Here is a 21,061-nt window from a genome sequence, read left to right as displayed (position 1 = left end):
GGTGATGTGTTTAATTCTTCCGATCTTAAAATACTTTGCCTATCCCAACTATAAGTGAGCAATTCTTAGGTTGATTTCCCTAAAAATTGTAAACAATGGCACCATCAAAACATTTTCCAGTTCATTTGAGCACCCTGAAAAGACCAAAGTAGCAATATTGTCTCAATCAATGGACTGAGTTTGGGGTAGCAGGGCTCCAGACTAAAACAAATTATTAAAGAGCCATTGGCTCCTAAACTGAAACTTTAAGGAGCCAAATGGCTGTTTTTAGTCGCCAAATCACAGAGAATTGCTCGACTTAGATTGCTGTTCAGAAATAAGATAGAAAGCAGAAGGAAGACAGCTTATAACCCATTAATTGGTGTTTAATAAACAGTATACATTATATAGATGAGAAGATAAAATTGCATTCTCTTTTGTCTCAAATGTTCACACCCTTTTCATAATTTATACAAATATAAGAGATACTTTTTTTTTAATTAATAAAATGTTTAAGTGTCAAAAGCTTGATCTCATATATATATATATATATATATATATATATATATATATACACAGTATATATATACAGTATATACATGCAGTAAATAAATTGTTTTACAATATTGCATTAGTCTTTTACCGTTACCAGATGGCCCAGACACAGAGACTACAAGAGTGCAAATTGAATGAAATCCCAGATGCAGTTTATTGTGCTACTCCAATCCCAAACAATAATTACCAGGAGAAAAAAAGTGGTACACAATACGGGACCTTTAATTATAAAGAAGCCCAAAATACACATGGGACTCTTTATTTGTAATGTCTGCACTCGCAGTTGAGAGCTCACTGATGGCCGATTCGCTGAGAAAGTGAATCTGATTCACACAACTAACCTGAGCTCCTGAGTTCAAACCCCCAGTTCTTTTCTAGTGATTCATTCCGGTTCAAAAGAGTAATTTGGTCACAACTCTCTCGTGCTGGATTTGTTGGTGTTGCATGCGTTGCTGCGAACTCATCACAACAGATGAAAACGGCGCAACACACACTGGTGCACACTCTATAGATGTACTCAATAACTCACTAAATTATATCTGATGAAACCGCATAAGAACGCCCACAAACTGACTGTAGCATATGGTGACAAGATTTTTGGTCGCATTTGTGACCATTTTAGTCGCAGTCTGGAGCCCTGGGTGTAACTAGCTTTTGGTTCGAATAATGGAAGCAAGAAATATGACACCAGTCACTGTTGCAATTGCATTTGGTAATGGTAGTAGCACATAAATTACACAATTCACCTTTAAAGGAACAGGTAAATATCTTAAAACAGGTTGCTATAATAACTGGATATGGTTACCAGTGCCATCTAGAGGAGTCTCCCATGTTCTAGTATGTCATTGGCCAGACAGGACATCCCTGAGTTGGTGGAAGCCCTAAACCTGATCTGAGGTCAAGCACCAGAAGTATCTGATCTCACCAACTTTTCAGTGTCTTACCAAAACTGCCTACCACACTTGCATCGTACAGGTTTGGCATCTGGGTACTGTACTTTGACAACATGATGACAGTCAGGTGCCGGACACCATTTTAACAGTCGGTTGCACTGCAGAGGAAGAGGGATAAGAGTAAACAAACCTTACACCTAAGAAGGCTCAATGGAAACAGCTGCATAATTTGGTATCTGCCATTTTAAAGAAAGACAGCACAAGCACACTTTTCAAGCAAAAAATTTCGTAAAAATAAGTTGGTTTGGTTTTGAATGACAAAAGGGGTGATATTCTATAAAACAATATGTGGACACTTTTATGTTGTCAAACTTAAGCTGGGCGTACATGGTGCGAGTTCTGACACTGTTTCTCACTCAGGTCGTGTGCGCCTGCACGTTGCGAGTCAGTTTATCTGATAATCGCACAGATGCAGTGGTACACAAAACGACTTTACAACCTGGCCAATTCCAAAGCAATTGCATGATAAGACGATTATAAGACAAAGCCAGAGGAGGAGATTGCTTTAATCCTTGTAGCTTGTGATTTAGAAATAAAAAAGACTGGCATGGCCAGGGGCTGCATTAGCTGAAAACTCATCTGCTGATTTAAAAAATAAATAAATAATAATAATATATATATATGTATATATATATATATATATATATATATATATATATATATATATATATATATATATATATATATATTTATTATATATGGGTATATATGGGTAATTACTACAAATTGTGATTTCATGACTGCATCAATCATACCGTCAGTGTGTTGCTGACAGTTACTGCATGATAAAAAAGTGCCTAAAATGTACAAGATTAAAAAGAAAGTGCATGATGCTCCAAAGGTCCACAGTAGACCTCGATGATGAGGCCGGTGTCTATATCCTATACCGCATCGATGGCAGCCTGTTCAAAGGCTCACACCAAGACAGCGGAGCAACTTATCCAAGAGTTACTCTTCGCTGACGATGCTGCCCTTGTTTCTCATATGATGAGAGCCACGTCCTTCTCATCTGTTTCACTGCTTGCATGTTGATAGCAGACATTCTGAAGAAGATCTGTGAGGTCTTGTCCATGTGAAGCCACACGTTGCAAAGTTTAAAAGTGGTTTTAGTGCAGCGTTTTAATGACAGGTTGAATGACACATGTTTGGGGAGTTAAAACAAATCTATCACATATCCACTTGTCTGCATATACAATTATAACAGATGCTACACACATATGTAGCCCTAGAACTGAAATGAAAGAAAGTACAGTTGAAGTCAGAAGTTTACATACACCATAGCCAAATACATTTAAACTCAGTTTTTCACAATTCCTGACATTTAATCGTAGAAAACATTCACTGTCTTAGGTCAGTTAGGATCATTACTTTATTTTAAGAATGTGAAATGTCAGAATAATAGTTGAGATAATTATTTATTTCAGCTTTAATTTCTTTCATCACATTCCAAGTAGGTCAGATGTTTACATACACTTTGTTAGAATTTGGTAGCATTGCCTTGAAATGATTTAACTTGGGTCAAACATTTTGGGTAGCCTTCCACAAGCTTCTCACAAAACGTTTCTGGAATTTTGGCCCATTCCTCCAAACAGAACTGGTGCAATTGAGTAAGGTTTCTTGGCATCCTTGCTCGCACATGATTTTTCAGGTCTTTCGGGCTTTGGGATTGCCACTCCAATACCTTGACTTTGTTGTCCTTAAGCCATATTGCCAAAACTGTGGGAGGAATGCTTGGGGTCATTGTCCATTTGGAAGACTCATTTGCGACCAAGCTTTAAATTCCTAGCTGAAGTCTTGAGATGTTGCTTCAATATATCCACATAATTTTACTTCTTCATGATGCAATCTATTTTGTGAAGTGCACCAGTCCCTCCTGCAGCAAAGCACCCCCACAACATGATGATGATGCCACCCCCATACTTCGCGGTTGGGATGGTGTTCTTCGACTTGCAACCCTCCCCCCTTTTCTTCCCAATATAATGATGGTCATTCTGGCCAAACAGTTAAAATTTTGTTTTATCAGACCAGAGGACATTTCTCCAAAAAGTTAGATCTGTGTACCCATGTGCAATTGCAAACTGCAGTCTGGCTTTTTTATGGAGGTTCTGGAGCATTGGCTTCATCCTTGCTGGGCAGTATTGCAGGTTTTGTTGATATAGGATACGTTTTAGTGTAGATATAGATACTTGTCTAACTGTTTCCTCCCAAGGATGACTTGTGGAGGTCCACAATGGTTTTTCAGTGGTCTTGGCTGATTTCTTTTGATTTTCAGATGATGTCAAGAAAAGCTGCACAGAGTTTGAAGGTAGGCCTTAAAATACATCCACAGGTACACCTCCAATTGACCCCAATTAGCCTATCAGAAGCTAATTGGATAATTACCTAAAGGCTTGAAATAATTTTCAGTAATTCTAAAATTACAGAAAAGCTACAGTTAACTTAGTGTATGTAAACTTCTGACCCACTGGAATTGTGATATACTACATTAAAAGTGAAACAATCTGTCAGTAAACAATTGTTGGAAATAATATTTGTGTCATGCACAAAGTAGATGTCCTAAACGACTTGCCAAAACTATAGTTTGCTAATACGAATCTGTTGAGTGGTTAACAAATTAGTTTTAATGACTTCAGCCTAAGTGAACGTAAACTTCTGACTTCAACTGTATGACGAAAAAGATAGATGGAAATTTTAAAACTCTGTCCATCAGTGATAAATATTGTTGTCTAGTTATTTGTTTGAAGAGCAGAGAACAGCATGACCTTTCTGTAGAATCCTTCTCAGTGGTGTGGTCATGAATAATATGGGAAAAACAGTTTCAACATGACCATTTTTTCCAAATGTGTAAAAGTTTCATGAACACAGTTTTCATTGATCGTGTGAGTTGTAACACCTCCTGATTGGTCAACTTTATGTAGAAATCGACTCGTTCAACCGCACACACCTCACAAATTCAAGCCGACAACACCCACATTTTTAGACAGTTAAACAAATTATTGGGAGGTCGTGAGTTGCTCGTAAGTCACTTGGCTCCACTTATAATTCCTCTCACACGATGCGAGCTACGACCACACGAGCACCAATTTCCATGCAATCTCTTCCAACTGGAAAAAAACAGTCGGGAGCTCACACAACAGCCAAAAATCACACTGTGTACGCCCGCACTCAGTGGAACATTATGATTAAGTCACACAGGGAGAGTGACTTGCACCATTGTATATTATGTGATCAAATGCATTGTCATTTGGATAGATTTAAGTGTTCAAATACTTTAAGGGGCCATGGTGTATAGTAGTGCCTTGAGGTGAAACATACCTCTACAAAACTATTTGTTATTAAATGCTGATACTTCAACTTCACTTTCAAATCTGTAATCAGTCTCCTGGAGAAAGAATTGAAACATATTTAGATCATGGAAAAAAACAGCCATGCATGCTTCTTAATATTAGCCTATATTCATTATACATCAAGGCCAAGTGCACAGTAAATGATCACACCCTGTACCAGCATATAAAATAAGCAGGGAGATCATATGTGTGGATCAAGAATAATCTAACTGAATTGACAGGAATTGGTATGCTGTTACTCACACCTCCAGCAAGAGAGTTACTAAAGAGTTTAGAGTTACTAAAGAAATTCACTTACTAAATGAACTAGACACCTCATTCAATTAAGTTTTCAGATCTCAAAAGCAACAAGTGATTATTTTCTCAAGCACTTACATGACTGTGTTGTCGTCCACCAGAATATCACAGCTATGAGCAGGACAGGAAATGGTCTACAATGGAAACAAACAAGCTTGTTACAATAGGTCAGAAGAACAGGCAAAATGTCAGTTGGCAGGCATAGGAAAGCTGCTACAGCAAGCGTGAATGGATAAATACTAAATAGCTGCAGGATTTACACCAGCTGAGACTGTCAGGCTCCACTGACAGACTATATGCAGTCATACAAGTTGCAAGAAACTGAAATCTGCAAATGCTGCATGCTAAATAGATACAATCATACACAGGATGTTTCAGGAAATATTATTATGACTTTAAGGCATAGTCTAATGCAAAGTCTACACCAAGAGACTGATTAATGGTTTGGTACCTAGCAGTTAGTAGAAGGTCTGAAGGCATCGGTGCTCTATTTAGAAAGACTTTGAATATGTACCTGTCCCATTCCTTCCTCTATGATTTTGGTAGTTAAGTAATCTCCCCAGCACTGCATGCAGAACTTGTGCCCACATTCCAGACCAGTGAAGTACTGCAAAAGAACAATCAGGAAAGTTACAAATAATGAAACGAGCATGCTTTGCAATTAGTATAAATGATTGTAATAAATGGTTAACAATTTCACATTTAGAAATCAAATTTTTTTCTTAATTTTAACTAAACAGGACAGTAAAGAATTGCTAGGAAATAATACTGGAGACAGGGCATAGACTCGAAACTGGGACACATAGATTTAAAGCTGACGTGTATAATTTTTTCAATATTAAAATGTTCTCCTACCCCATCCTAATGTGCAGAGGCACTTTAAATAATTAATTTGTAGATTGATTTCACCTAAAAGTGTAACACTGCTACAACAAACTTTGCTCAGTTTGATTGAGTGTTCCATTCAAAGCACCAAAGCAACACTTGTACAACCAATTAAGAGTTTGAGACGGGACTATCTGTTTGCACAACCAAATGGAGTTTTCTGGAACCTGTTTGAAAACAGCGATTTTTCTTGCAATTCCATTTGGTGATGCTAGGGGTGCAGAATTTCCAAAATTCAACTTTATGTGACACCATACAAGTCATACTGTGTGCACCACCCACATCACTAAATGTCTTTACAGTTTTACAGATGTCAACAATCGAAGAAAATTTAAATCAATAACACGATCATATTAAATGACAAACACTGCAATATACTGAACATGTAGAACAGAAAAGCAGAAAATCCTAGCTATATGGTGTGCTCCTGAAACACAATGATCCTTGTTCTCTTCAACAGATCAATACAGCCAACAAGACTGTTTTGTTGTTTTGGCTCAAATAAGAATCTTACAAAGCAGTTCTGAACAGGTGACAGAAGAGTCAGCATACTGCTTATCTACTACTCCTTCAAAGAATCCCTTTGACATGTTTTATATCTTCTGGTTCCTATGTAGTAAAGGCCAGATTGTCTCACTAGGGGGAACAGGCGATGTGGTAAGGAAGATAAATCAGCTTAATATTTGTGGTAGGACTGACGTAAGCAGAGCATTGCTTACAACAACACCACAGGCACTAATGGTATTAAGGGAACATCTCATGAGAACTGAGTGGTGGTCAGCTTTATTAATGAATGAATGAACAACAAAATGAGAACCTGAGATTAGTAAATGGCCTAATAAACCAATACATTACATATTCGCTTAATCTGATTGAAGTTAAGCAGATCCATCAATATCAAACCTTTGACTTTTACATGCTGCCTTATATTAAAGGTGCACTCAGTAACTTTGTCTACATAAAATGTTTTATTCATACAGAAATTAATAGTACTTTTGAAAAATATAAATTTTTCAAAACTGTTATCCAAATCAGAAGCCTAATAAAAGCCGTTTTATATTACTACATATGCATTATTGCATTACTATGGGTTGCATTATTGGTGCTATCATATTGAGATCACTTAACCAGCCAAATACTTCTCATTTCATCTCAGTAGCCTCCCTATTATTGGACTCTCGCTCAGAGAATAAATTAATCTTGGCTGACTGTAAATAGCACATTTGCACAACTTTTTCGCCAACCGAAACTATTTCTTTTGCACAATTATGCATCAACACTTTTAACAGTGAATATAAATCCAAGCCAAATTGGCTAACACAACAAATCAAAATGACTGAGTGCACCTTTAAGTTGGATTGTGTTACCCAAATGAACCTTGAAAACCTCTCTGTTTATTTTAAGAACACAAGCAGTGAGAAAGCAACTTCCACTGGTTGCTGCTACTGTTAAATACTTCGTAATTGCGATCCAAAGGAATAAATAGAACAAGCAGCTTCCAATTCCCAGCTGCAACTTAATCCAGAGTTTTATTTCAGATAGCTGCTGTCTCTCTAGAAAAATCTGATCAAACAATATATGCATCCATGCACCTTCTTAATCTATCCACTCGCTTTCACTCACACACAACATTTCTCAAGGTGCAAATCCAAAGACCCTCCTGTTCCTCTGCCGCTTTGTATACAAACTGAGAAATCCATTGAAGAGATTAGCGGTGAAAGCAGCTCATCAGAAATCCTTCCTGCGGCCAAGTAACCGTAGTGTGCAGCACAGAGCGGACTAACATGCAAACGCAGATGTCAAAATGTACTGCATACCACCTCTCACATATCACACATTGCAACAACATTTAGTTATTTTTATGTCCAACCTGTCCACACTGCTATGTGATTCAAAAAACCACAGAACCAGAGCATGAGTTTCCTATAGGCCCAGACGATATCTATGGATGTTGCCATTTCTGAAAAATCTGAAAGTCAAGGTTCCCACACTAGTTGACCAATTAATTTCTAAGACTTTTCCATGACCTTTCCAGTCATTTGTGATAACTGAATAAGGATTTATAATAGGGATGCACCGAATGTTCGGCAACCGAAATTATTCGGCCAAAAATAACAAAATAAGCACTTTCGGTGTTCAGCCGAATAAGTAAAAAGAACGAATAAATTTTTCCGAACAATGACGTTTTTGATGACGCGATCAAATAGTAACGTGAGTGAGAGGCGCGCGCTTTATAAATGCAGCAAAAATGTCGGCGGTGTGGAAGCACTTTAAAGTGTCCGAGAAAGAGGCAAAAACGGCCGTTTGCAGACACTGTTCTGCTGAATTGTCCAGAGGGGGTGCATCTGCAAAAACTTACAGCACTACAAGTTTAATTTATCACTTAAAATCAAGACACCCCAAGCAGCATGCAGAGTACGAGAAAGACACTGCGGCAGCAACAGCAGCGAAAAGTAGCTCCTCCCAGTCCCAGGACACCCACTCCATCTGTGGCTGACTTCTTAGAAAAGGCCAAAAAGTTTGCCAGTGACAGTGCCAAAGCTAAAGGCATTACGAAAAGGATAATGGAATTCATCGCATTGGATGATCAACCATTCTCGGTTGTAGAGGATGTTGGATTTCGCAGGCTTATAGACCATATTGAGCCCCGTTACACCATACCTAGTAGACGGCATTTCTCAGACGTGTGCTTATCTGAGATGTATAACGTCGTTTCAACTCACGTCCATGAGCTCTTGGCTACAGATATTGCAGCCCTCAGCTTCACGACTGATATATGGAGCTCGGATGTAAGCCCCACCAGTATGCTGAGTTTAACTGCGCAGTGGATCGACACAGATTTCAAGCTACAAAAGATTGTGCTGCACTCACAAGAGTTTAGAGGGTCCCATACAGCTGCAGCCATTTCAGAGGCGTTCGCCAACATGTTTGACACTTGGCATATCGACCGATCTAAAGTGCATGCGGTAGTCAGTGACAACGCAAGAAATATGGCTAAAGCCATGGAAGATAGCAATCTGAAAGGCATACGGTGTATGGCACACACAATTCAACTGGCAGTCAACGAGGGATTGTTGAGTCAGCGCAGTATAGCGGATGTGATAGCGTTAGGCAGGAAAATTGTTGGCCACTTCAAACATTCCCCGCTTGCCTATGCGCGTCTACAATCTATCCAAGAACAGCTCAGAACGCCACAAAAACGTTTCCAACAAGATGTGAGCACAAGGTGGAACAGTACATATTATATGCTGGAAAGCCTTTTTGCACAAAAGCGAGTCCTGGCTACATACATAGCAGATCATGATCTGCCCGCGACATTCACCGCATACCAGTGGGTGTTAATCGAGAACGTTCTCTCTCTTCTCGCCCCCTTTGAGCAGATAACAAAAGAAATTAGCTCATCTGATGCATCTGTGGCAGACGTTATACCATTACTTGCAGCACTAAAGCGACTTTTAAACAAAGAGGCTGAAACAGACCACGGAGTGAAAACAACTAAAAGTGCGCTCTTAGAGGCTGTCAGCACACGATTTAGTCAGGTGGACTCAGAACCCCTGTACTGTATCGCGACTGTATGATCCACGATATAAAGATCATTACTTGGATGTGGGGAAAAAGTTGCGCACACGAGAAATGATCCAGGCCGAGTTGGATTTGGGAAAGCCGCTAGGTGATGGAGACGGTCAGGTGATGCACAGCGCAGAGAGAAAACGGGCTCGTACTACAGATGAGCCGTGCACCGTCTCGCTGTCTGACATGTTCGATGAGATCCTCCAAGAGAATAACCCATTTGCAAGACAGAGGACAAGCTCAACAGCTCAACAGTTAGATGCTTATCTCTCAGAAGTCCCCACTCCCAGGAGCAATAACCCTCTCAAGTTTGGAGGACCAATCAAGGTCGCTTTCCCGACCTGGCACAGATGGCACGCAGGTAGGCTACTTGTATGGGAAATGAATTTAAGATTTTATTTATATTTTGGTAAAACTTAAGTAGTTTCTATTGTTAACATTAATAGGCTATTAGTTAACATGAACTAACAATAAAACACTTATTAAAAGCATTTATTAATCTTAAATGTTAACATTTACTAAATACAATGTTAAAATCAAAAGTGGTATTTGTTAGCATTAGTTAATGCACTTATACTAACATGAACTAACAATGAACAATTGAATTTTTATTAACTTACATTAACAAAGATTAATAAATACTGTAACAAATGTATTGCTCATTGTTAGTTAATGCTTGTTAATGCAATAATGTTAACAAATGGAACCTTATTGTAAAGTGTTACTGTATTTTATATTATGTATTTGGTACTATTTTCAGTGTAGTAAAATAGTAGGCCTACACCGGTTTTCAACCATTTCATTATCTCTGAGACATTGTTTGTTTTGAAATGAGCAACTTTTAGAAAACTGCAATATTTAAAATTGTAACTATTCTGATCCCAGGTACTTGTCTGCTCCATGCACAAGCACAGACAGCAAGAGACTGTTTAGTGCTGCATCTCATGTTATCGATGAGAAGAGGAACCGACTTTCATGTGAGAAAGCAGAGAAGCTACTTTTCATAAAGAAGAACCTGCCACGTTTTCTGAAGAAGTAGGCTAAGTAGGCTTATGTCTAGGACAGTTATTCATTTGTTGTGGGTTCATCCGCATTTTTTGCACATTTCAATGCACTTTTTGTTGAGTTACAACTACTTTCAGCAGTTAGTTATAGGCCTAACATAGGCTATTCAAGAAGGGGGGCTTCAAAGATGGCCAAATATATTTTTATTTTTTTTTACTAATTTATTTAGTAAATTTATAGAAGTTATATTGTGCTTTGTTTGTATAATATCTGCTGGAATCTTTAAAAATTGTTCAGTGTTAAATAAATATTTTTAAATTTGATTTTTGTAATTTGTTTTTTTTTTTTCTCTGAAAAGCAAGACAAAATAGTAAAAACAATTTTTTTACTATTTAATTAATGCAATGGTGAAAAAATTGTCAAAAATGGAAAAAATGTGAAACACCATGTTCGGTATTCGGCCTTCGGCCAAGCGTTTCATTATTATTCGGCTTCGGCCAAGAATTTTCATTTCGGTGCATCCCTAATTTATAAAATGCAATAAATAATATTTCATTAATAATAATCATTTTAACATTAATAATTCATTCAGAATGATTCATTAAAAAGAACTGACTCAAAATAATTATTCGCTCATAAATCCAACACAAGTATGACTTGCAAAGCATGTTTTACTCTACAGAACAGCAATATCTAGCTGAGGAACAATTTTAGAGCTGAGCATAACAAGCATACTTCATGCATAGGGCCTACTCATTTAAAAAAATGTTTTATTACTATTATTTATTTACAACTTTAAACTTCCTTTAAATTTCCAGGTTTTCCATGACTGAGAACCCTAAAATAAGTTAATTGTGGTAAATCTGCTAAACACAACAGAATACTACACTTAATGATAGCATAAAGCACATTCAAATTAGACCAAATATTAAATAAAAACACTCAAGAGCCAGCGGATGTGCAGAATTGTGACGAGTGTTCCAATTCTGCTGAAATCTGCAAAGCCATTTTCTGTGGAGTTCTAGGGACAAAGCTTCCATGTGGACCTCCTTATAATCTATCAGTATTGCAGCAGTGGAAATTGATTGATCATTGAGGCAATGAAATTGATTGCGCAGGGGGACACTGACCGCATTAGGATAGTTGAGATAGCAGATCTGACATGGCATGTCCTGTGCCGAAGATCTTGTGTTCATGAGGCGTGTCCGAGATTTTTTGCTGGGGTTTATAACGTGACACTCTGAAAACAGCTTGTCCAGGTTACCATCAAAGTACCTGCAGACAGATAAATGTTAGATTCTTCTCAAATTTTGGTCCTGAATTGCTGCGTGTTTGCAGACATAAATCATGAAATGGCACTGGAGAACATTTACCTCTCCATCAGCTTTTCTTTGTCCCAGTTGAAATGACTAAGAAGTATTCTAGTGATTGTAGCAGGATTCTGTAATGAGAGAGATATGCATACAGCATTAGGTGTTGGATAAGAAAGAAAAACAGGCTTTACATTTAAACTTCTTAACAGCTGAAGAAATCATGAACATTCCGAGCCAGGCTATAGGATTTTTTGGGATATTTGATCCCTCTATTTGATAATACTCTATGCGAAAGAATTTAAGTATGATCAGTTAGAAAAAATAAAGCCTACTTATCAAGTCAGAACAGTCTGAAGGTCTGTGCCGAGTTTGGTGAATGTAGCTTGAAAACTCTTGGAGATAAATTTTTTGGGGGAAAGCCCTAACACAAGCACAATGAGAGCATTTTAGCTGTGTCAAGCCAACATAATAAAATCAGTTTTGGCTATTGTTCCGATATTTTATTTTTCAATTACACATCTATCTTCCATAGATACAGTCAGTAACACGTCATACTACACTGAGGGTGTGGTTTAGCGTGAGGGAAATCGATTCCTCCTGTTAACATATTTGCTCATTAATTCCTACGAGAAAACAGGGAGAAATATCAGAGTTTAGGCTATTTTAAAAAAGAAACATGATGAAAAGCTGTTATGTGTTTCATACACAGCACTGAGTATGAATGTATACTCATCTCCAGAAGCACTCTTTTTACTGCCAAACAAAGTAGTTATTATAGAAACAATAATGAAAACTGCTTATGATTGTACTAGTCCTAATTGTTGCTATGCAATGCATATTACTGCTTATTTTGTGTTTTATAAAATGTATTGCAACCCCATCATTATTGAATCCTATGGAATGATATTCCGGACATTATTCAAAAGGAATTGCAAATTGTATTTGCAATTGCGTTTTCAATTTGTGGACGCATAAAATGTGACATAATCCAAACGCAATTGCAAATCGCGCATTACCGTTTGCATTTTCGTTTAAGTGAACGAACAGTGACTGCCAGATTTCAAATGGAAAAGCAAAGTCCGTTTGCAACTGTGTTTCCCATACCTTATGAGTTTTGGCCTTGTCATATTTAAATAGCAATTTCAATTACCACGTCTGCTTTTTCACTTTCTCAGCGTCGCATATGTAGCCAGCCAAAACTCAAATGGAATACTAATTCCCTTACTAGATGCCTTACACGGAAACCTGTCAATCAGGGTCAAGGGTGGGATTATGCTATGGGGCGTGTTTGTCTTGGGAAGTGACATCACTCACAGTCTATCAGGATCAATAATTAGCACTGCACTTTATTCATCTATAATCTCACACTGGACTGTCAACATATTCTCCTCAATATACTACTTCATAGATATATATATATATTTCATATACTCCTACTTATTGTATTGTATATTGTGTGTATTGTTTACTGTACATTGTATATGTGTTGTGTAAGTATGTGTACATTTGATATGTAAATTGTGTTGTGTAAGTATGTTGTTTACTGTAATTGGTATATGTCTCGTCACTGTCATGACTGCTATGTTGCTCGGAACTGCACACAAGAATTTCACCTACTGTTGCACTTGTGTACATGGTAGTGTGACAATAAAGTGATTTGATTTGATTTGATAAATCGGCGTCTGTTCAGGGCATCACCTCTTGACCTTCGACTGTGAGTGACGTCACTTCCCAAGACAAACACGCCCCATAGCATAATCCCACCCTTGACCCTGATTGACAGGTTTCTGTGTAAGGCATCGGAAATGGAAATACTAAGGGAATTAGTATTCCATTTGAGTATTGGAAAATCAGTTATTTTGAATTCTTATAATAAAGGTGGCTTAAATTTCATTGATTTTGATTCTCTTAACAATACCTTAAAAATTAATTGGCTTAAACGTTTCCTTCACAATCAATCTTCTATTTGGAGTATAATCCCAAGATTTATTTTTTCTCAATTAGGAGGTATACATTTTCTTTTAATGTGCAATTATTCAATTAGTAAACTTCCTGTCAAACTTTCCAATTATCATCAGCAGATGCTTATGGCTTAGAAACTTATTTACAAGCATAATTTCTCGCCACACAATTTTTTAATTTGGAACATCTGTAATAATCTTCATAAGAGGAAATCTTTATTTCTTGAAAACTGGTTCAATAATGGGGTGATATTAGTAAACCAGCTATTTGATAGTGAAGGTAATTTATTTAATTATTCCGATTTTGTTTCAGGATACCAATTCCCAGTATCTAGTAAAGAATTTAATATAGTTTTCAAGGCCATCTCTTTGGAAATCTGTATGCTGTTTAGAAACAATAATAGTGCTACAGTGACTTCTGTTTCTCCCCCTAGCCCTGAATCTACTGTGGTTGGTTCTGTTTGTTTTTCAATACATAAATCCAATTATAAAATTAGGTCATTATTTTTGGACCCTGTTACTTCAATTCCTTCCTCCATTTCTTATTGGAATAACCTTTTTATGATATTAAATGGTCATATGTTTGGTCACATCCTCAGAAATTCTTTCTAACTAATAAAGTTAAAGAAATATCCTATAAAATTATTCATAGATTTTATCCAGTTAAATACTTTTTTAAAGAAATTTAGAAATGATATTGATACTTCCTGCTCTTTTTGTGAAGCCTCCTCTGAAACTGTTGATCATTTGTTTTGGGAATGTCTTTTTACTCGGTCTTTCTGGAACAATATTGATGCTCTGATTGTCCAAAAGGTTTTATGTAACTTTTCTTTATCATATAGACACATTCTTTTTGGATTTTATGTTAAAGACAAGAATCTAATTAATGCATGTTTTTGTATAAACCTTCTTTTATATATTGGAAAGTTTCATATCCATAAATGTAAATATATGAAAAGTAAACCCCACTTTAGCTTTTTCAAAGAAGAATTGAAGATGTATTTAAATACAATTTCAACTTCTGTTAACAAGAAAGCAATGAAAACGTCCAGAATTAGTGCCATGTTTAATATTCTCTCTTAATGTTTTTTTTCTTTTGTGCCCTCTTCTTCTTTTTTTTCTTTCTTCTCTTACTCTCTTTTCTTTTTAGACTATTGTTGAATATATTTAAATTTCTTTCACATTTCCTCTCTTAATGTATTCTGAACCATAATTTCTCTTTTGTTTTGAAAGATTGTTTATATTTCTTGTATGTATCGTCTTGTTCTGTTTGTTAATATTGCAATAAAAAAAAATTTAAAAAAAAAAATAGTATTCCATTTGAGTTTTGGCTGGCTACATACGCGACGCTGAGAAAGTGAAAAAGCAGACGTGGTAATTGAAATTGCTATTTAAATATGACAGGGCCAAAACTCCTAAGATATGGGAAACACAGTTGCAAACGGACTTTGCTTTTCCATTTGAAATCTGGCAGTCACTGTGCGTTCACTTAAACGAAAATCCAAACCGTAATGCACGATTTGCAATTGCGTTTGGATTGTCACATTTTATGCGTCCACAAATTGAAAACGCAAATGCAAATACAATTTGCAATTCCTTTTGAATAATGTCCGGAATATCATTCCATAGAATCCCCCCTTCTTTGTGTCTTTTGTTTATAGTTTTATTGTATCTCTACTATTTAAGCCTTACCAAAGTTTAAGTCTTCTAGCATTGTTTGCTGAGGCTGTAAATTGTAATATAAAAATAAAGGTTTTCCATTGAAATCGCATAAGCCATATCACAGGTTTTACCTAAATTTTGCGTGTTTTATGTTAACAATCTTTTCCAAATATAATGTGTGGACAAAACACTTCAATAATCATATTAATTAATATAATTAAAAGTGTTGACGATGATAACAGCCCCTAACTCGCCCTATACTTAAAAATCTGACCCAAAACCAACGGTTAATTCTTTTCATCGAGTTCAGGTCGGGTTGAAGACCTATATTGCACATGTAGAAATACTGAATAGTGATTTTGGTATCCAGTTAGCCGAATGTCTACCATCCGTGGAAATCCCTAAACAAAATCGTAAATGAAGACTTCTGTTCTAATAGTGCTGAAATGCATGGCTCTGCAGCTCAACAGCTTGCAGCCGCAGCGTTCTTCTTTTGGCTTCCCTATTTAAAATAAGATATATCAGATATAAATCAAAATATATATCAGATCAGTGTTTTTGGCTTTGTATGAAGTGCAGAAAACTACATAACAGCTTTTCGTCATGTTTTTCATTGTTAAAATAGACAAATCTATCTGATATTTCTCCTCGTTTTTCTCATAGGAATAAATAAGTAACTATGGAAACAGGGCTTTGCTTTCTCCCACAAGTGGCCGGGACTTCCATGCCTACAGTATCTAAAATTCATGGCAACAGGTAAATAAATATAAATACATTCCAAATTCATTTATAGGTGGTATAAATGGACATATAATCACCTCATATTCTGCTTAAATCATAACAGAATTTATAATATGATGGGAAACATACAGCAATCCAGTCAACTGGAGGTCCATGAAAGACTTCATTAGGACCCTAACTAACTGTCTGGAAGGACAAAATCCACAAAGCAGCAATGACATAATTTGTGGATAACAAGAGGTTACCTCTGGATCGTTAGAAAGGCAAAGCCTGAAATATTTCATGAATAAAGCCTGATCTGCAATATTTCATCAAAAGGTTCATCTGGGCAAAAATGTCAAGGTGCATAATAGGCCCTTTCCCATTTACAATCCTGTTACTTTTCCCTCAGTACCTTTATCCTCTTATGAGGAACTTTACCCTTGTTTCGTTCGCATTCACAAAAGGAACTACCATAGTGACATCACCTAGTATCAACCATTTTTATTCTGACGCTATTTTCACATGAGTTTCAATAGCAACAACAAAATCAATAACACTGACAGAGAATGCTGGGATCGAAGCTACACTTTTGTTTGTTTAGGGCTGTTTTATACGAACTGTGCAAAACATTGCAGCCGCCTTATCAGTTAATAGTTTAAACAACAGTGTTTTTGGATGGATGGAACTATCTGAACAGTGTAAAAAGCACCTTATTTCATTCTACCTTCATCCATCCTTATACAGACTCCGATAGCATCATTTACCAGTTTTCAGACACAGCTTGTGTCTTCAGGTTACAGTTTAAACTGGGGTCGCGAGGCATGTGTGCAGTGTTTTGTGCTGCAGCCTGAGAGATGAGACGAAGCGGCGGAGGTGCCTTTTAACAAAGGCGCTCACACTGAACTCAGCAGACAACATGTTGAAAATGCAACAATTTATCAACAAGATAATTTTCAATAAAGGCTTTTATAAGTCAGCATAATCTACAGTAATGAAGTAATCACCAATTCTTCACTCATTGACTTAAAAAAGACATCTTGACGCAATACTTCCGACATGTAAACTAGATTTAATGACGGTTTAGTGTTCAATAAAAGTTAAATTACCCACTCTCAATAAACATCTGATTATTTATATCTGTTATCCCAGGAAAAAATCCAGAAATCATTTTATTTTTGGTATAGTCACACAGTACAGATGTGATGAAAACTCAAAGTGTGTCACCCGATAAACTCACACACGAAACGGGTGATTCTCTTTGGATACTTTGTTTGAATGTTATTTCTGTTAAGGTAATTGAAAAATTAGCACAATCCTCTGAGTAGCAGGCTAGCAGCTAGTTTGTTTACTAAAGGTGGCTGTGGAGCTCCTCTCCTTTCTCAATGCAGGTTTTTGACCAATCACAGTTAGCAGCACCTCCCAGAGTCCCTATACGCCCCAAAAGTTTTACTCCGGAGAAGGAGCTAAAAATGTCCCCTAAAACGGCTCTGAGGAAACGTAATGAAAAGCACTAGTCCCGAGGAAAAGTACCTAAAACTGCTTTAGTAATGCCAGTGGGAAAGGCCCTATTGACAGGTCGCCAGACTCCAAAGAGGATATGGGGGCACATGACCAGCATAACCTCCGGCATTTGCAACCACACTTAAGCTGTTCTCATCCCAGCTCTAGGAGATCAACCTTCAGAGTTAATTTGCAAACCTGAATCATGCACTCCGGAACCAGCAAGTCATGGTCTTCAGATTGACCTGAAAATGTCAGGTAGGTCTTTTACCGCAGGGAAGAAACTAAACTCTGCAGGAAGACAGATCTCTTGGTGCAGGACTGAGCCCTGTATTACGACAAACAAACAGAGCAAGCACTTGTTCATTTGGAAATTACTATAACTGATATGAACAGATATCATGCCACTTAGGCTAACCTGTAACAGCATAGAGTGCCTTCCAGAATCAAGTGTCAATATGTTATCTTTAATTGAACCGGTACAGATGATTTTGATTGACCAATTACTACACAGAATCTATAGCCATGTCAAAATACAGTTTATCATAATCTAATTTCTATATGTTAGTAAGGAACAAAACAATCAACCTGCATGTAGCAGAATGCCATGTCAAATTACCCCCATTCAGAAGACAGTTATTACTCCAAAAAGCCTCTGGTTATGCAAAGTGCTGCATCAGAAAATTCCATCATTACTGCTGTGTACACAAATCAAAATACACTTTGATGGGCTATTTTTGTGCTATTAATGACACATAACCAGCCCTGATAAATCTTCGGTTCCACCATGTTGTTATAGGGGCCAGGCAGACAATTCTCATTTGCTAACAGAACCTCACCCACATCCTAGCTGAACAGATGAAGATGTTGAGCTCTTTTATCAGACTATCAACAACAAGCCCTAAAGACATGAAACATATGATGACATGCCAATATTGTCTTTGATGTACTCAAGCTGGGACAGGTTTGCTTGTGATTAGCGAACTAAGATTATGTAGATATTATAATATACATATGATTAGCAAAATTGCCATTTTACTTTATGTTATTTATTTAGCTATATTTGTATTGTGCAGTGCTAAGTTACAGTAACTTTGGAATTTCAAAAGTACAATAATTTGTAATGTCAATAAAGCACTGATTTTCTGCACTAGGGTTTTTTGTGCATGTAAACTTATAGCATCTTATGCCATTCATTGCTGTGTTGACCAAGGCTTTGATGTACTCAGTGAAAGTGCTGGATGACGCACACGTGCTCTTTCAACACTGTGACCATAACGAGATATATATATATATATATATATATATATATATACACACACACCAAGCCTCGTTTTTATTTCTATTTGGTTCAAAAAACAGCTTTTCACTTCTCTTAAGTTACCAGCGGGGACAAAGTTTCACAGAACCAGGCAAAATGTACTTCTTTGCAATATTGGCAAATCCAGGGCGATCTGAAGCAAGGGGATACCCCAAAAACACTTACCTGAATGACCTCGTTGACCTCCCTGATACACTCCACCATATGCTGAAGGATCTGCTCGGCGGTGAGAACTTCAAAGCGGTAGTCTTCCTCATCCTGTCCGGGCCCGAGGCCGCTGCCTCCAGTCTCCCCGCAGTCGTCCCTTTCTCCGCCAGCCACTACCGGATCGACCAGCTCCACCTCCGCGAGCTCCAGGGTGTCGTCCGCGGGATCCTCTTCTCCGCTGTCTTCGCTGCATTCCTCTTCCTCATCGTCGAATTCATAATTGTAACCCTCGTCCGAGTCCATGACTGGGTTGCGTTCAATATTATGACACGCCAAGTGACACAAGTTAGAAGTGTATCTTTTGAAACCTGGAGCAAAACAAATGCCAAATACTTCTTTAGCTTGCTAGCATTACAGTTTTTCCAGCAGCAGAGAAAACAACAACAACAGTGCAGCAACGCTGCTGCTGGGCCAACAAAGAGACGCAGCGTCTCAGGGGCGACGCTCAGTGACGTCATGTACGTGACCCAAAATAATATATTTGTTAAATAAAGTTCCTTCAAAACCGAGTTTGGACAGAGTTTTTTTATGATGATTATTTCTAAAAAGGATATTTGTGTACCCTTACTATTATTTTCTTTGTGTGTGTTCTCTTTTGTATATCTGTCTTAGTAAATACTGAAAACCTGAATCCTGTAATATGCACGTTGCTTGTATGTGTGAACTGTTTACTATAAAGTAAATAAACAAGATAAACGTTTCATTCCTTGTTTGCAATGAACACCATTTTACACGTATTAAATTATGCAAACAATACAACATTTAAAAAAGGTAAAAATTATTAAGTATATAAAAAAAGGAAAAAGGTGCCATATATGTAAGGCAGGGGTGTGTAACTTGAGGGAGGGTAGGATGGGCTGCTGCCCTAGAGCCCGGGGTGAGAGAGGGCCTGCAACTAGACCAAATAGAAACCATAAAAATTATCCAAGGTATGCCACTGGTGTAAGGATATGAGTTAACAGATCACATGCCCATACATTAAAGTTTAATTAAAGTTTCAAAACATGTTGTTGATTAGAAAACCATATATTCATTGTCCAAGTTTCAAAATCATGAAAAACATGTCATATTGGTTATGGTTTAGACAGAGCTGTTCTACCAAGGTAACCTACCAGATTAGCAACAAAAAAGGACCCCATAGACCTTCCTGCACACAGGCGAGGAGACAAGAAGCCATTTTTATGGATGTCTCTAAAGGAGATGTTTTAATGTGCTGAATAAACTGCTTTTATGAGGAAACAACTCATCACTTAATGAATCGACCACCTTGACTGCTTATCGTCAACATGTTTTACACTAAACAATCCTTTTGGAATGAATTTGTGTGGCGTTAACTATGATAAAATTATTGTTTTATAAGAGAAGACATTTTTAATAGGTAGCTGTCAATATGGTTCTCCCCATTTGTTTGTATGACATCCACAAATGGTGACTTACTGTCATAACACGCTAGTTGACATTACACTTTATCCTATGATAAGCGTGGAGGTTGTGATACAGTATAAAAGTTCTCTGGTTTAGACATGCTTTCCTGCCTCTTCATAATAAAGAAGATCAGTGTTCTTGTTCAAAATTATGACAGACATATTTTGTGTAACCCAAAATTTAATTTAATTTATCAATTGTCACACATTATATATACATGGTGAAATTATTTATTTTTCACATATCCCAGCTAAGCTAAGCTAAGATGGGGTTAGAGTGCAAGGTCAGCCATGATACGGCGCCCCTGGAGCAGATAGGTTCAAGGGCCTTGCTCAAGGGCCACCACTGCCCTCCGCTG

At 37.2% G+C, this 21,061-nt stretch overlaps 1 protein-coding gene across 1 annotated transcript in view; it reads right to left on the bottom strand.

The window, feature by feature from the left end:
- LOC127623318 (E3 ubiquitin-protein ligase arih1-like) overlaps positions 1 to 19,708 on the bottom strand; it is a 37,705-nt gene extending 17,997 nt beyond the window's left edge. The window contains exons 1-7 of the mRNA XM_052097727.1: positions 19,237 to 19,708; positions 11,965 to 12,032; positions 11,722 to 11,866; positions 5,646 to 5,738; positions 5,210 to 5,265; positions 4,803 to 4,869; positions 1,479 to 1,585 (exon numbers count right to left, since the gene is read on the bottom strand). Coding sequence (XP_051953687.1) covers positions 1,479 to 1,585; positions 4,803 to 4,869; positions 5,210 to 5,265; positions 5,646 to 5,738; positions 11,722 to 11,866; positions 11,965 to 12,032; positions 19,237 to 19,521 — 821 coding nt within the window. The 5' untranslated portion in view covers positions 19,522 to 19,708. The remainder of the gene's footprint in view (positions 1 to 1,478; positions 1,586 to 4,802; positions 4,870 to 5,209; positions 5,266 to 5,645; positions 5,739 to 11,721; positions 11,867 to 11,964; positions 12,033 to 19,236) is intronic.
- Positions 19,709 to 21,061: the final 1,353 nt, after the last annotated feature.

This window comes from Xyrauchen texanus, chromosome 29, assembly GCF_025860055.1.
Source record: "Xyrauchen texanus isolate HMW12.3.18 chromosome 29, RBS_HiC_50CHRs, whole genome shotgun sequence".
Lineage (NCBI taxonomy): Eukaryota > Metazoa > Chordata > Actinopteri > Cypriniformes > Catostomidae > Xyrauchen > Xyrauchen texanus.
This window is presented reverse-complemented; position numbering and strand designations above follow the sequence as displayed.